General features: G+C 36.7%; 1 protein-coding gene across 1 annotated transcript in view; it reads right to left on the reverse strand.

The window, feature by feature from the left end:
* SKAP2 (src kinase associated phosphoprotein 2) overlaps window positions 1–14,349 on the reverse strand; it is a 118,478-nt gene that overhangs the window by 93,902 nt on the left and 10,227 nt on the right. The window contains exons 2-4 of the mRNA XM_063153475.1: window positions 13,956–14,061; window positions 11,932–11,957; window positions 1,517–1,621 (exon numbers count right to left, since the gene is read on the reverse strand). Of these exons, the coding sequence (XP_063009545.1) occupies window positions 1,517–1,621; window positions 11,932–11,957; window positions 13,956–14,061 (237 nt within the window). The remainder of the gene's footprint in view (window positions 1–1,516; window positions 1,622–11,931; window positions 11,958–13,955; window positions 14,062–14,349) is intronic.

The following is a 14,349-nucleotide window of genomic DNA, read 5'->3' on the forward strand; positions in this document are numbered from 1 at the left end:
AGCATTCTCCAGCCGTTCATTATTTAGGTTATGAACGTTATCACTTTTCTTTTGATTAAGTGTTTTGAAACATTTCTATAATCATACCTCCTATTAAATAGTCATATAATTTTGTCACATACCCTTTATGCAATCAGTACGATGTTATTAAGTTATAATTAGAAATAATGATAAGATTATGTTTGTAAGCAAAAATAAATACACACAAAGTTGCATTCATCTGTAGTTTTGAAAATTAGCTTGTGTTTTCTAAAAGCCATACTCAATTTGACTGATAATTACATTTCAACCAGAGAGCAAAAAGGCCTAGTTTTACTTTTTTAGCAGAAGGTCAGACTGCCAACATGCAATAAGCTCAATATTAAAAAAAAAAAAAAAAGTGTGATTATTATTGTTATACATTTTACAGAGTTCTGGACATAAAAAAAATGCATTATTCTGAATCAGTGGTTAGAAGGTTTATCACTTATGCATGTACTTGACTTATCCCTGTTCTGCAATAGACATAATTTTATACCTCATAAAAGCAATTTATGTTTCCAAAGGGAATAATCTGGATAATATAAAATGTGGAGTGCTACATTGCAGGAAGCATATTTTCATTCAGCAATTGTATTTCTAGATGGAGCTGCACAGTTTGATCATCATATCATGTCAGAAAACATCATTCACTAGTAAGTCTATCTAACTTCCAGTGCCACAAATTAATATACATCATTAATTTATTTGTACATATATTTAATTTACTGCCATATATTATCCATAGAAGATGTTTATATTATGTATACAATAAACTAATCTCAAAAATATGGACACTATGCTAAAGCAAGCTTGTTAACTGTTGAAATATTCAATTGTTCATGTCTTCAGAACAGTCACATTTAGCATTGAACTTAAAGAATACAAAATAAAACAACATGGAAAACAGCTATGAAGTGTGGACTTTTCCTAAATGCAAACCCAAACTTAAAATTTATATAACAAAAACATTGTACAAAACACTGTCTTAATGGAAGGAAACACTGTAGGAATAATTAATTTAATATTTTATGAACGTATTCTGCATGGAGTTTGCAGAAAAATATCAATCACATAAACTGTTTCATTATTTATTAGATAAATAATACATTAAGCCATTAAGTAGCAAAATAAAATTAAGCAAGAATCTGATAATGTTGAATTAACAAACAATTTGTTACTACAAATATTCACATTGGTTTAGCTACTGATCTATCTTTAAAAACATATGTATCTACAGAAGATGCTTTGTTATCAAAAAACGTGAGTTGAGAAACACTGTGTAAATTTGAGACAGCTTCACTATGCTCTAGGACCACTAGAGAGAGCTCTTCAGTTCCTTTAAAGGTTCTTGTAAAGGTAAGAAAAGCATTCAGCTGCGCTGCTTATCTGTTTATCTGTTTTCCAGCGCTAACATTCGCATCACAAGGATCTGATTACATCAGCTCATAGCAAACTGGCAAATCCAGTACTTTGAAAGGTAAACAGTGTCACATACCATCAGAAGGGGCTTCATCCTCTTTATCATATCGGTCAGATGCTATTGAGACGCTATCAGGAGGCGAAGAAAGAGAGTTCTCTGACTCTTCCTCATCTTCCAGCTCTGTAAAAGTCAATACACATTGCTAGTGAAATAGCTTATCACACAAACACACAGAATAAAAGTATTTCCAATAGCCAGGAGGATATTAATTCCTATCTGGAACTGAAAAAGTCCTATTTCTCAAGGACACTGGCAGGCTCCAGCGCAGCTGTGAGCGATGCCATTCTAGGGTTACCTTCTGACCCGATGTGTAAACGCTGCTGGAGCAGTTTCCCTAAACGCTGTCGTATAATGAACCTGCTCCCAGCACGGCACAGCTGGCAGCTTCTCACGATGGGGGAAAGAAACACCACAGCAAAGAGGCAGGAAAGGGAAAACACTGGCAGAAGGAATAAAGGAGAGCACCAGGCTCCAAAGTTCTGCCTGTCCTAGTGCAGGATGGAGCTGGCAGCAATTTCCCTCCCAGGAAATGCCTAACCACTGTTGGCAGCAGTGACCTCTGCCCACTTTTACTTTTCTTCACTGTAATTAGGCACTGCCTTGCAAAAACTCTGTGTGTGTTCCTGCCATGAAACCAGAAGTGGAATAGCCTCCTGGCAGCACCTGGTATCACCTGTGGCTTAATGAGGCATTCTGTAAATGAATTTCTTGCCCAACTGAGAGCCCTGCTACAATAGATACAAAATCTACAAAATCAGTTAATCTGATGCACTTTGATCAGTGTCATGCATAAGCGAGAAGGTCTAGGAAGGATACAGTGAAATCAATATTAGTTGAGGCTTTCACCTAATTAGGCAAAATTTAACTTCTTCCTGAAACTCAGCATATTTTCTCAGATATGCTTAACACATCTAGGCAATGAAGAGGGGGGAAAATAACAAACTACATTGCTCCTAAAAAAAAAAAAAAAATCTTTGTTAAGGAGAAAAACCTAAATATGACAAAAATCATCAGACCAGAATCCTAAAGTTGATGCTCCAATAGATTAAGTAGCCCTCAAATTTCTTGACAATCATGTAACACTAAATTGTTCAAGCATTGCCTTTTGCTGTATACAACACAAAAGGCTTTCCAGAGACATCCAAATATCCTTCTCTATTTATGTGCTCCCTTTTGGAGCACTGGATCAGAAAACTAATTTATAAGAATCCAAAATAAACCCATGCATAGTGAAAATATTCTTCTTCACAGGTGCAGAAATTGCATTCCTCAGTAGGACTGCCTAACCATGGCTGAGTTTTACCCCTTCCCATTTAATAATGGAAATATACAGAAAAGTCAGAGACTATGACAGAAAGCTCCATGACTGTTTGTAAAAAGCAGCAAGTTTTCCATGCAGTAAAAACAACAATATCTGAAATTTGTTTTGCTGGAGTTCTTTTACATTCAAAGGTTGTTAAACACTAGCTAGGCTTTCCCTTCATTAATTTAGTATGCTTTACTTAGGAAAGCTTCCTCCCAAGCTCCCATGCCATTTAACAACTGCTCTGAATCTGAACCTGACTCCAACCTATTTTTGACACAGTCCTCTCCCAGTAGCACTCCAGTCATCGTGTTAATCTGATCAAAATATTTGCACTTCATCACACCTGTCAAACCAATCAAAAGTAAATTATTTCTCTCTAGAACTCACCTTTTCCTCCAAATAGAAAAACACAGAACAGATAGAACATGAACAGAAAATATTATGCCTCATTTATAACCAGCATGATCATCTTTTACACTTAGATTCTAGAGATCAGGTGCCTGTCTCTCTTTGCCTATATATATCTGTATTAGATTATACACTCCATCTAAAAAGGGCAAACACAATATAATGGCAAAATTCCATTCCATTCCAAAAGTTCCACTGTTTCCTGTCCTAAACTTTTACTAGTACTAGAATGCATAGGATATATGTGTATGTGTAAGCCCTGGTTGTCAATTTAAAATATCCTCTTATTAGCTATGCATAAACATGTCATCATTGAACCTTCATGAAAGTGCCAGCATAAATTTAAAATATTAGGCTGTATTTCTAGAAGAAAACAATTCCAGAAACACCACACTCCAGCACATATAATTCATGGGCTGAATGGCAAACCTTAGTATATTTGAATGAGAAGACTTGTGGATGACAAGTAGGTGAGTATACACATAGAAAGAACATCTCCAGAGCATTTTGTCCCACTCAGCAACACATAATAAATTATGTAAGTTTGCAAAGCTGCACTGTTATCTTGCTCTTCCACTAAGTCACCATATTACCATTTTCCAGTTACACTTAGGATTTCAAAATCAGTAAACATTTGTCCTTTACTTTCATATAAAAGCCAGATGACCTAGGAACAAGGGAATTTTCAATACCTATATACATATTTAGGGCATACCATACATATACCTATCATTGTGCTGGTTTGACTTTGATAGAGTTAAGTTTTTTCGCAGTAGCTGGTATCAGGCTATGTTTTGGATTTGTGCTAAAACCAGTGTTGATAAAACAGGCATGTTTTAGTTACTGCTGAGCAATGCTTACAGAGTCAACACCTTTTCTTCCTCTCACACCCCCACACCAGTGAGTGGGCTGGGGTGCATGAGAAGTGGTGAGGGGACACAGCCAGGACAGCTGACCCCAGCTGACCAAGAGAATACTCCACACCATAAGATGCCATGCTCAGCATATAAAGCTGGGGGGAAAAGAAGGAAGTAGGAGACATTAAGAGTGAAGATGTTTGTCTAAGTCACTCTTACTTGTGATGAAGTCCTGCTCTCCTAGAAATGGCTGAACACCTGCCTACCCTGGGCAAGTGATGAATGAATTCCTTGTTATGTCTTTCTTCTGTGTACAGTTTTTGCTTTACCTATTATACCAACTTCATATCAACCCATGAATTTTCCCACTTTTACCCTTCTGATTATCTCCTCCATCCCAGCAGGGGCAAATGAGTGAGGGACTATATGGGCTTTAATTGCCATGTGGCATGAAAATTATATACTGTATTTGAAACAACAAAAAACATAGCAACACCGAATGTAGATTCCTAATAAAACAAGCTTCTGTTTCATGTCTAGAATATCCAAATTCAAAATGCTCTTAAAACAAAACAACCAAAAAAAGAAAAGTGTTGAGAGTATTATGAAGAAAGAAATTTGTCAAAGCATTCTCTTTACATTTGTCAAAGCATTCTCTAGATTTTAAATTCTAAAGAAGGCTTGAAGACTTCCATAAAAAAAGCCCTCACTGAGAAAGACACTCAGAACCAAAATATAAATCCTATGTCATACAATACTACATTTAGCTATCCACACTTTACATGAAAAATGAGGAGAATAGGTGGCAGACTCTGGATAGAGGTACAAGCAACCTGCACACATGCAGGACTAGATTAAACCAAAAAATATTCCATTTTTTATTTTAAAGCAAAGAAAAATAGCAGCAAATAAATAATAGTTTTCATCAATTTATATTATACACTGAAAAATACAATTCTTCAATAATCTAATTTGTACAGAAGAACTGCAGGCATTTCAATAAGAAAGCTGACTCATTATGCTCTGGAGTTTTAACAGGCAACATTTCACAATGTGTTTATGGACTGGCATAAAAGGAGTGCTTTCTGGTATCAACCTTGGGGCTCTTGCCTCCTAGTTTTGTCAGGGTTAAAAGATATCTTAGGACTGTATTCTGTCAATATACAAAGAAATTGCTCCTGACAGTTCACAAAGAGGCTTCCTGTTGATCCTATGTCGTCTCCTACATTTCCACTCTGAGCAATCTCTGCCCTTTCTCCTCTTTACATGCTCCTCCATCAATGTGCTGCATTGAAGTTTATACTCCACCTATGGAGTAAGAGCAGTCAGAATTGCATTTGAAGCTCCATGTGTTACTCCTTGAACAGTCAGAGGAGTCAGTGTTGAGCAGCACAAACCACTATTCTCTTCAGGTGCCAAGTATCTAAAAATACACCCAAAAAGCATCAATAAATTAAAGAAAAGCATTCAACTTGCACTTATGTAATAGAAAACCGAACTACAAAGCAACAATAGGCATCAGGTAAATGTATTCAATACAATTTGCAGGCATAATTGAAAGCATTGCTGCCTAATCAAACATCTAAAAGCAAAGCATGCTCAAACAAAATGTCTATAGACTCATTAGTTGGCAGCCATTCCATTACAATCACACATAATGTCAGTAGTGCCTTGAACCCATGCCAATGACAACAGCATAAATTTTGCATCTCGTTTCTATGGTCATAAAATTAATGACCAGTTTAAAAATACTTCTTTGCAAAAGTTATTGCCTAAAGAAATGACACGACTGTGTCCCTGTTATGCAGCCACAAGTATAATTATGGAGTTGATGCTCATTAATATAGTTTCTTGTTTCCCCAAAATAGCATGATTTATCTGGAAGTTGGGGAAAAATAGATTAATTAATGATAGATATTTAACAGTCACAATAACAAAAATATGTACGTGAACTGACCCTATTCTCTAGTTTCTCCAAGTTAAACTAATCTCCTACAGGTTTGACAGCAGAATCAATATTTTATGATGTCTGTAAAAAAAAAACCCATACAATGTCATTCCTTATTAAATGCTACGTTTTCCATTACAGCTTATTTATTGATTCAGGAAATAATGCATACCAAAGGGTAAGTTTACCACATTAGGAATGGAGCATAAAACAAACTCTCTTCATTGTAACAAGGGCTGTACTTCAGTTCCTACCCCTTGTTCTGAAGACTTCCAATAAATTTAGTTGGTACTATATAATGAGTAGGACCATATTACACTGTAAGAATTTAGCTTTTAAAAAATTCAGATTTTTTTCCCCCAATAATTCATTTTCTTCTTCAACACTGCGATTATAACATAGAATTCCTAAGCATTAAAGATACTGTTTCCATCACTTACTCTGAAAAAAAGCAAGCAAGATGTTTCAGCCAATGTCTCTGAAAGAAACTTGCTAGCTCACATCCTCAGATAACTAAACACTTTCAATTTATTTCTAAAAATGTCTAGACAGAATGATGCATTAAAACTGCTCAAGTATAAGAGAAATAAAACAACTCAGGAAAATAAAAAGACATGTAGGTCAAACCACCCTGCTTCTTGCCATTTCAGAAGGTCCCAAGTCACAGCAGGTTGAAATCAGTTCATCCTGTCCAATCTCTGCTGCAGTAAGAACCCATGAAACAAAGGACTGGATGAAGGCATCAAGCAGACCAAGCAAGGTTCTCACTACTCAGTTTTTCATAAGAACAAGTAGACAAAGCTGCTTTCAAGCTGGCAGGGGTATACTTTAGCCCCTTGATAGGGGCATCCTCTATTTTTAAGATGCTACTGACCCAATCCACCAGTCATCCTGCAAGACTGGATTCTTCTGACAATCAGTTTTTCAATGCATGCTTTGCCATACAGTCTGCTCCAACACACTCATTCCTGAAGGGCCTTCTAGAGTCCCCTATTAACATGATGATTTTTAATGGCTTGTTTTGTAAAGGTCAAGTAGAAACTCTTTAACAGCTAATTCTTAAAACAATACAGAAAACAACATTAAGTGTGCAAGCAAATGTGCTTCAAGCAAGAAAAGCAACTGCAGCTTTTGCTTGATGAGTCCTTTCTTATGATCTGTAATTGTAAGTTCTTTCTTAAGATCTCATTCTTATGATGCATATCAGGCCAAAACCATTTTGTGCTGCACTGGTATGTCATGTTACTTGAAATTGCACTTGGTGTGGACACTTCAAAGATAACAGCTGTGTGTAGCTGAAAGGGACAACACAGTGACATGCCTGCAGTGAACCCTCCCAGACTTCTGGGACAGAGTGGTATTTGGCACATTTTTAATGATGGTCTCTCCAGAAATACGTCATGATGATCCTCAAAGAACTGGGTAACAACTAAGCCATATCTTTCCCATTTATGGTTAAAAACTAACCATGTATTTATGCTCTTGACTAAAAAGTTCAAGTGTGTTAAAATATAGAACTTGTGTGCACATGCAGCTCTGGTGACCACAAGATACTGACTCCATTTCTGAAGTCCAAAGGGACTTCTACTTGCTGCCATTTCCTGAAAAAGAGTGCACAGAGGGGGAAAAAATAAAAAGGAAATAACAACCCCTGTACAAAAACAGAAAAGAAAAGAAAAAAAACAAAATCAAATCCCTTGCAAATAGTGCTACTCTAACAGCTTGACTATTTCCAGGAAGCAGAGGTCTTGGGCTCCAGACACACTCTGCTCTGCCAAGAGCCAGAAGCATCTGAGTCATCTAAAGGTTTCTTACAGGTGCTCCCCATAATTACACTGTGAATAACACTAGTGCTCTAGAGACACAGTTTTGCCCTTTATTATGTTACAGTGAAATAAAAACAAAAGTGGACCATCATCAGTTTTTATCAGAGTGAAAAGTGCTAGTTAGAAAATGTCATGTCATACTTTTCTACATAATTTAGTGCTGCAGATCACATATGAGGTGCAACGAGTGCTTTCTGGGGAACTGGTTCTGCAAATTCCCATAGTATGACTCGATTTGGCTAGCACTTCTGGTGTCTCACTTTCAACATTGAGCCAAAATATTTTGTGAAAAGTGAGTAAAAATATGTATTTTACTAAAATAAATGCATAGAACAGATGGCAATTGAACTTCAAACACAAATACAGCTTCTAGAGCTTAGGCTGCTTCTGCCAACTTCGGCACTATTTTTAGCATAAACTGAAAACAAGGTTCTTTTAACTAAACATTTTGGCAGTCACAGTATTGATTCAATTAATCTCAAAACAGAGAAATGTCAAAAACTGTATTAAGTCAGAATCTTTGACAAAGTTAAGACTTTTATAATGTTAGTGGAATATTAGTCTTACCAAAAAAATGAACCCAATTTTGTATGCAAATTACCTTTGTTTTCAAATTTTTTCCCAATTCCAAGACCTAGAACAGGTCGCTGAGTGTGACTACAGCTTTTTAGTTTTGCTTAAACTGCTTAAATAAACAGTCAAATATTTCAAATTAAAAGGAAAAAAGGCAGCAGTGTCTAAGAGAAAGACATTTATACAGAGCTTTTCAATTCAAGAATAAAATAGATACCATAAATGTCTAATAACTTAAAAAATAAATCTGATGAAAGACCAGGGGATTGGACATAAATATAATTGTTCATTTTTGGTCATAAGAACAACATGGACTTTCTTTATCCATAAATTAACAACACACTTAACTGTAAAAGTCAGTGTTAAATCAGGTAAAACACCACAAACAAAAATTAAATATTTTCCCATACAATTAATTTTGTGTCTTTAACTTGCACATGTACCCACTTCTCCTAAAAAGCTTCAATTTTTTTCAGTCTATATAGACAAAAAGCTGCTTTTGTCAGCATATTTACTGACCTGACAGACAACATCAGAAGGCTTCTTTCTAGGGAGATTCAAGAAAGTCCTCAAATTCATCAATCTGGTTGCAAAGAAATATGTATGCACCTTCTGAGTGAGATGCACATGGGGGATCATAGTTTGAAGGAGCCTGGTTCTACTTGCACACATGCTCTTCAATTACTTTTTTATTGTTAATCTTTCACACCTCCCTGCTTTATCCTCATGGATAGGCAAGATTCTCTATGCTATTGGCCACAGCCCATAAAAGAAGTGTTTACAAATAGTTTAGTAAAACCTGCTAGTCACTACGTGAAAAGTCAGTGTGGCTTCCAAAACATTCAGTGATGAAAGAGAGTGGAGTGGAAAGTATGCCCACAACACATCCTTGTGGAACTACTCACAAGCCAAAGGAGACGCTGTTTGAGAGTGGAGTCAAATATCATTATGTCCTACAGGAAGTATATGAATTTTGAAAGTGTTAGTCCACTTCTTTCAGCCTCCAAAAATACTTCTGGATGCCTCTGAAAGGATCACAGGTCACAACTCACAAGATTCTTGAAAACAGCTGATGTAGGATAACTGCTATATCATGATAACATACCTTGACAGCATGTACCATTCTTCACCTTTCCTTTCAGCTAAAACAGTGATTATTTTATTTACGTTTTAAAAATGGAGTGACTGCTACTACAAGAGCAAGCTTAGTAAATATGGAGTTTAAATACACACGGTAGTTTTTATTCTTCCTAACTTTTTTCAGGGTAGTTTCCAAATTCCTGCTCCCACCCCTCCTTTTTTTTCTTAAAATATATTATCCTTTTTTCACCTTATATGTTGATGTCTTTCTTCTTTCTCTGGAGGGGGTGGAACTGACCATCACAGCCTTCTGAGTTTTCAATACTTTCCAAATTTTCCATTTTTCAAATGTCTAGGTGTGCAGAGAGGTATGAAAATGGGCACAAAAGTTGACCTCCCTCAGCTGCTGCCACTGCTTTGTTGCACTAGGAGCTGGCCAAGAATCTGACTGCTTATCTCCACGTGAGTCCTTTGTTCTACACCTACAAAAGTCACGCCTAATTTGTACAGTCCTAAAGTAAGAATGACACAACCAAATAAAGTTTAGCACACACTTCTTGAACTCTGGACCAACAACTCATACCCCTGATTCACATTCCCTTAAATAATTTGCAAGTAAGTGCAGGCTCCTATTTCTTGTAAATTTTTTATACTCCTGTATGCAGCAAATGCACATTAATTTGGAGGGATGTACCCTTGCTTGCAGAAAGCAATAGTATAACTTCCATTTTATTGAAAAATACTGAAAACTAAGGTGTGAGTGTTCACACACCTCAGCATTTTTACACAGTTCTACAACCTGAACCAGAGAGACATCACGAGAATTTTTTACAAGGCAATATATTCTGCTTAATAATCAAATGTACTGTAATAAAAAGAATAAGACTGAATATAATTTTCACAGAAATCACAGCAAGTTATGCAGTAACAATTACAGACTATACAAATCAAATAATCCATTTTGCTAGAGATAATGAAATCTCATTTTTGTTAATAATTTGTTGAACTGGAAAAGAAATTCTGAATCAAATTACCAATGAAGAAAGTAAATAGACTAGAATTTTCTTGACCTTCAAATTACACAAAGCAGTAAATGCAAACTCTGCTTTTTGTAGGCATCTCCCACACTTATTACACAGTCAGAGCCTAGGGAAGTTATTAAATGTTCAAAAACATGCTCTCTCAAAGTAAGATAGGTCCGCAATGAAACAACCACCCCACCTAATTTTATGTTAGTACTTTTCTTAATAAAATAACATTTTACTTTCCCTCACTCAGTTCTGTTGGACAGTGAAGAGAAGATGAAAACTACATTTTATCTTCTGTAGCAGAGCCGAGCTGTAATATTAAAAAAATAGCAAATTACTGTAATACAATTTTTAAACAATCACATAGTTGCAATTTACAGAATCTTGGCAGTCTTGAATCTTTGGGAAGTTTCAAGTTGCACTGTCCCTTTCAATTGAACTGTTATGGCTGCATAACTTGATTTAAACAGGCATAAAAAATGTATGAACTTGTTGTGCCTTGTTACAACATTATTTGCCTAATATGACTTACATATTTTCACCTTCTCAGGAGGCACGCTGCAGCCCACACATCTGAACCTCCTTGTCCAGAAACAGACACTTCTTCAACCACTGTAAAAAGTGAAGCTTTGCATAGGCTTTTTTGACCTCGCACTGTGACCCTCATACCAGCGTCCACAGGCTATAGGTCATGACCTCAAGAATTAGCATCATGGAAATAAGAGCCCTTCCAGGTTTAGTTACAGAACAGAACACTGTAGCAACAAGCCCCTCAGTCTTCTCTAAACTGAACTCTGCAGCTTTGTTTAAACTCCACTAGAAGACAATAGATAACCCACACTTCAGTTTTCATTACTCGCACACTAAATCATCTCCTCTCCAGCTAAAGGTCTGAGCTCCCGCTGCACTATGAAAACATTCATCCAGTGTGGATCGAAAGCCAATATCATATTGCCACGAGATGATCCTATTAAAAGGTTAAAGAAACATCACTATGGAATTGAAGACTTTTGCAACGTTAAGAAAAAAGGCTGAAATAAGTAACCTCTGCTAAAATTCCATCTCCTAAGCAGGCTACTTTGCATTCACTTCCTCTGGGGGGAAAAAAAAAAACCGCACATCACATGGTCTTTCGCAAGGCTGCACTCTTGCTAACAAAGCTCCATTTATACTAAATTTATAACAAATAAGCTCCATAACGAGCCGCATTACAGAGGACATCCCGAGCTGCATTTCCAGCCGAGCGTTGCCGTCAGCGAGGGCTGCGGGGCTGCGCGCTCGGGCCCCGGGCGCTCGGGCCGCTGTTCCCGCCGGCCGCGGCAGGGGGCGCCAGGGCCCTCGGCCTCGCGCGGCCGCGGGAGCGCAGCGCGGCGGGAGCGGCGGGGAGAGGGGCGCGGGACTCACCTTTCTCCGGGAATTCCTGAGGATAGCTGCAGGAAAAAACAGAACAAGAAACGTCATAAAGCAACGCACACTCGCAAACCCACGAGACTCACCTTTCTCCGGGAATTCCTGAGGATAGCTGCAGGAAAAAACAGAACAAGAAACGTCATAAAGCAACGCACACTCGCAAGCCCACGGCACACGAGAACGTGGCACAGAACAGCAATCAGTTTTCAGCAAGTTTTGTGGTTGAGACTCAGCGCTGCAAGTTTTCCTTGAAAATTCTGAAGTCTTTATCTTTGGCTTTAAGTATTTATTCAGTTTTCCTTTAGCCTTTGCAGCTGACAGAATCCCCAATCACTTCAACGAAGACTTGAACAAAACCAAATCCAGACTGAGCAGCCTTTTCTTGTAACACACATCTGCTCAGATATCTTAAGGTATAAAAACACACAAAAGCATCTATAATTTTAGTAAACCTTTTAAGTGTTAACAAACTCCACAAATTTTTGTGCACAAGTAGAACCATTAAACATATTTTGAAATAAACCAGTAGTTCGATAGGAAACTAAATAAAAAATCAAAAATAGTGGTTATAGCTACAGTAAATTTACAGAAATCCAAATGAAAATATATTAATAATTAACCAGAAAGATAAAAGTTAAAGCATGCCTAAATAGGATTTCCTTTTCAAATAAGGAGATCTCAATTTATATAATGCCTACAAAACAAAAAAAATCTCATCCCAGAGAGAAAACATCCTTTTATACACTGTTTCTTCAGAGCTAAATCTTAGTATTTCAGAAACTAAAATAATCACATAATACAGTTTGATGATACAGACAAATTATCAGGACAGAGTTATGTAGAATGGCATTCAAGAAGCATTCATGGGTTAAGAACTAACTGGCAAATAAAATGCAGCTGCCAAGATCATCTTTATGAACAATAAGCAGTAGTAAAGATATCAGTTTAGTCAATAAGGAGATGTTGGCAAGAAACGAGCAGCAGAGAAAGGAACGGACTAGAGATAAGAAACTGAGAAATGCAAACAGAGATAAAAGGCCAGATCTAAGAAATCCAGTGTAGCAAGTGGCAGTAACACAGCCCAACATGTGGGACGTTAAAATCAAAGAAGATTACAATGTGCATGTATTTTGTAGCCTGCATGAAAAGCAAAACACTGCTAACAGTGAATAATATTACAGGAAATGAGGAAGGCATTAGAAATTAAAATAAGATGAGAAACCATGGGGTCACATAAATGAATAGTAACAGATTCAGTGTCAATATGCCCATAAATGCAGGTTCCCTCTCTTTGATATTTCCTCATCCAAAAAAGCATCAGTCAGTCAAGAAAAAAGTCAGTAACACTGTATCTGCAAGTCATCTGTACAGTCACAGTTAACTCAATAACCCAGAATGGAAAACCCAGGAAAGAAAAAATAAATAGATAAAATACTACTTTCTTAAAAGAGAATATGAGGGAGAGCTAGTTCCCTAAGCATTTATAGCCTGAATTAAAAGAACACAAAACTTCAAATACAAGATTTTGGGACACATCTCATGTCTCCCTCCAGTTAGCGCCCTCACCAGATGATTGTGCTGTCCTTGAAATTATAAACAAGTTGCCACAGGGACAGAAGCATGCCATCAATGGAATGCTTAGGAGATAACACACAGCTGTCTTACACCAGCTGAGCATGGTGATAGGGAGCTCATTCATATCCTCAATACATTTTATTTCTCATGTTTTAGTGAATCTTACAAAAGCAGAGGTGAAGGCAAGCTCTGCCCAACTTGCAATCAGGTTTCAGAATATTAAACAACTCAAATGGGACAAATCATTCTGATCCCATTTCTTACTAAATTGTAGCAGCTTTGAGAAGACAAGACTTGAACCCATACAGATTTTTTGAAAAAATCAGTACCTAAACAGATTTTTTTAATCGTTAATATGGTTAATGTTTAATAAAAGATTGCATAAAACTTTAAGATATCAGTAAGTGACTTTCTAACATATTAAAGCCATGAAGTTCGCTTACCTTGTCTTAATATCCTTTATCTTCTTAAGAAGAGCTTCACGCTTTTCTTTTGCTTTCTTGGATAGATTTTCTCCTTTTAGTGTTTGGGAAACAAATGTTTCAACATCTAAAAAAAGAAGAAAATAAATACACCTCAAAAAAAGAAAAAATACTGCTGTAATGAGCTTGTCCTGATACTACTGTGAAAAAAATAAGAAAATTATTTTCAGCCCTACTCACAGAATAGTTAACAGACATTTTAGATTCTAAATGGGATACATTTGTTCTCTATCTACTTATGCTTAGCACAGCAAATCCTATGGTGACATTTGATTCTTGCTCACTTAATTATGCTACGTAAGTCCTAATAAATTGCAGTCCTATAACAATTACTTTCCATCACCTAAAGTAAAAG

The sequence above is a fragment of the Melospiza melodia genome, chromosome 1, assembly GCF_035770615.1.
Source record: "Melospiza melodia melodia isolate bMelMel2 chromosome 1, bMelMel2.pri, whole genome shotgun sequence".
NCBI classification, from domain to species: domain Eukaryota; kingdom Metazoa; phylum Chordata; class Aves; order Passeriformes; family Passerellidae; genus Melospiza; species Melospiza melodia.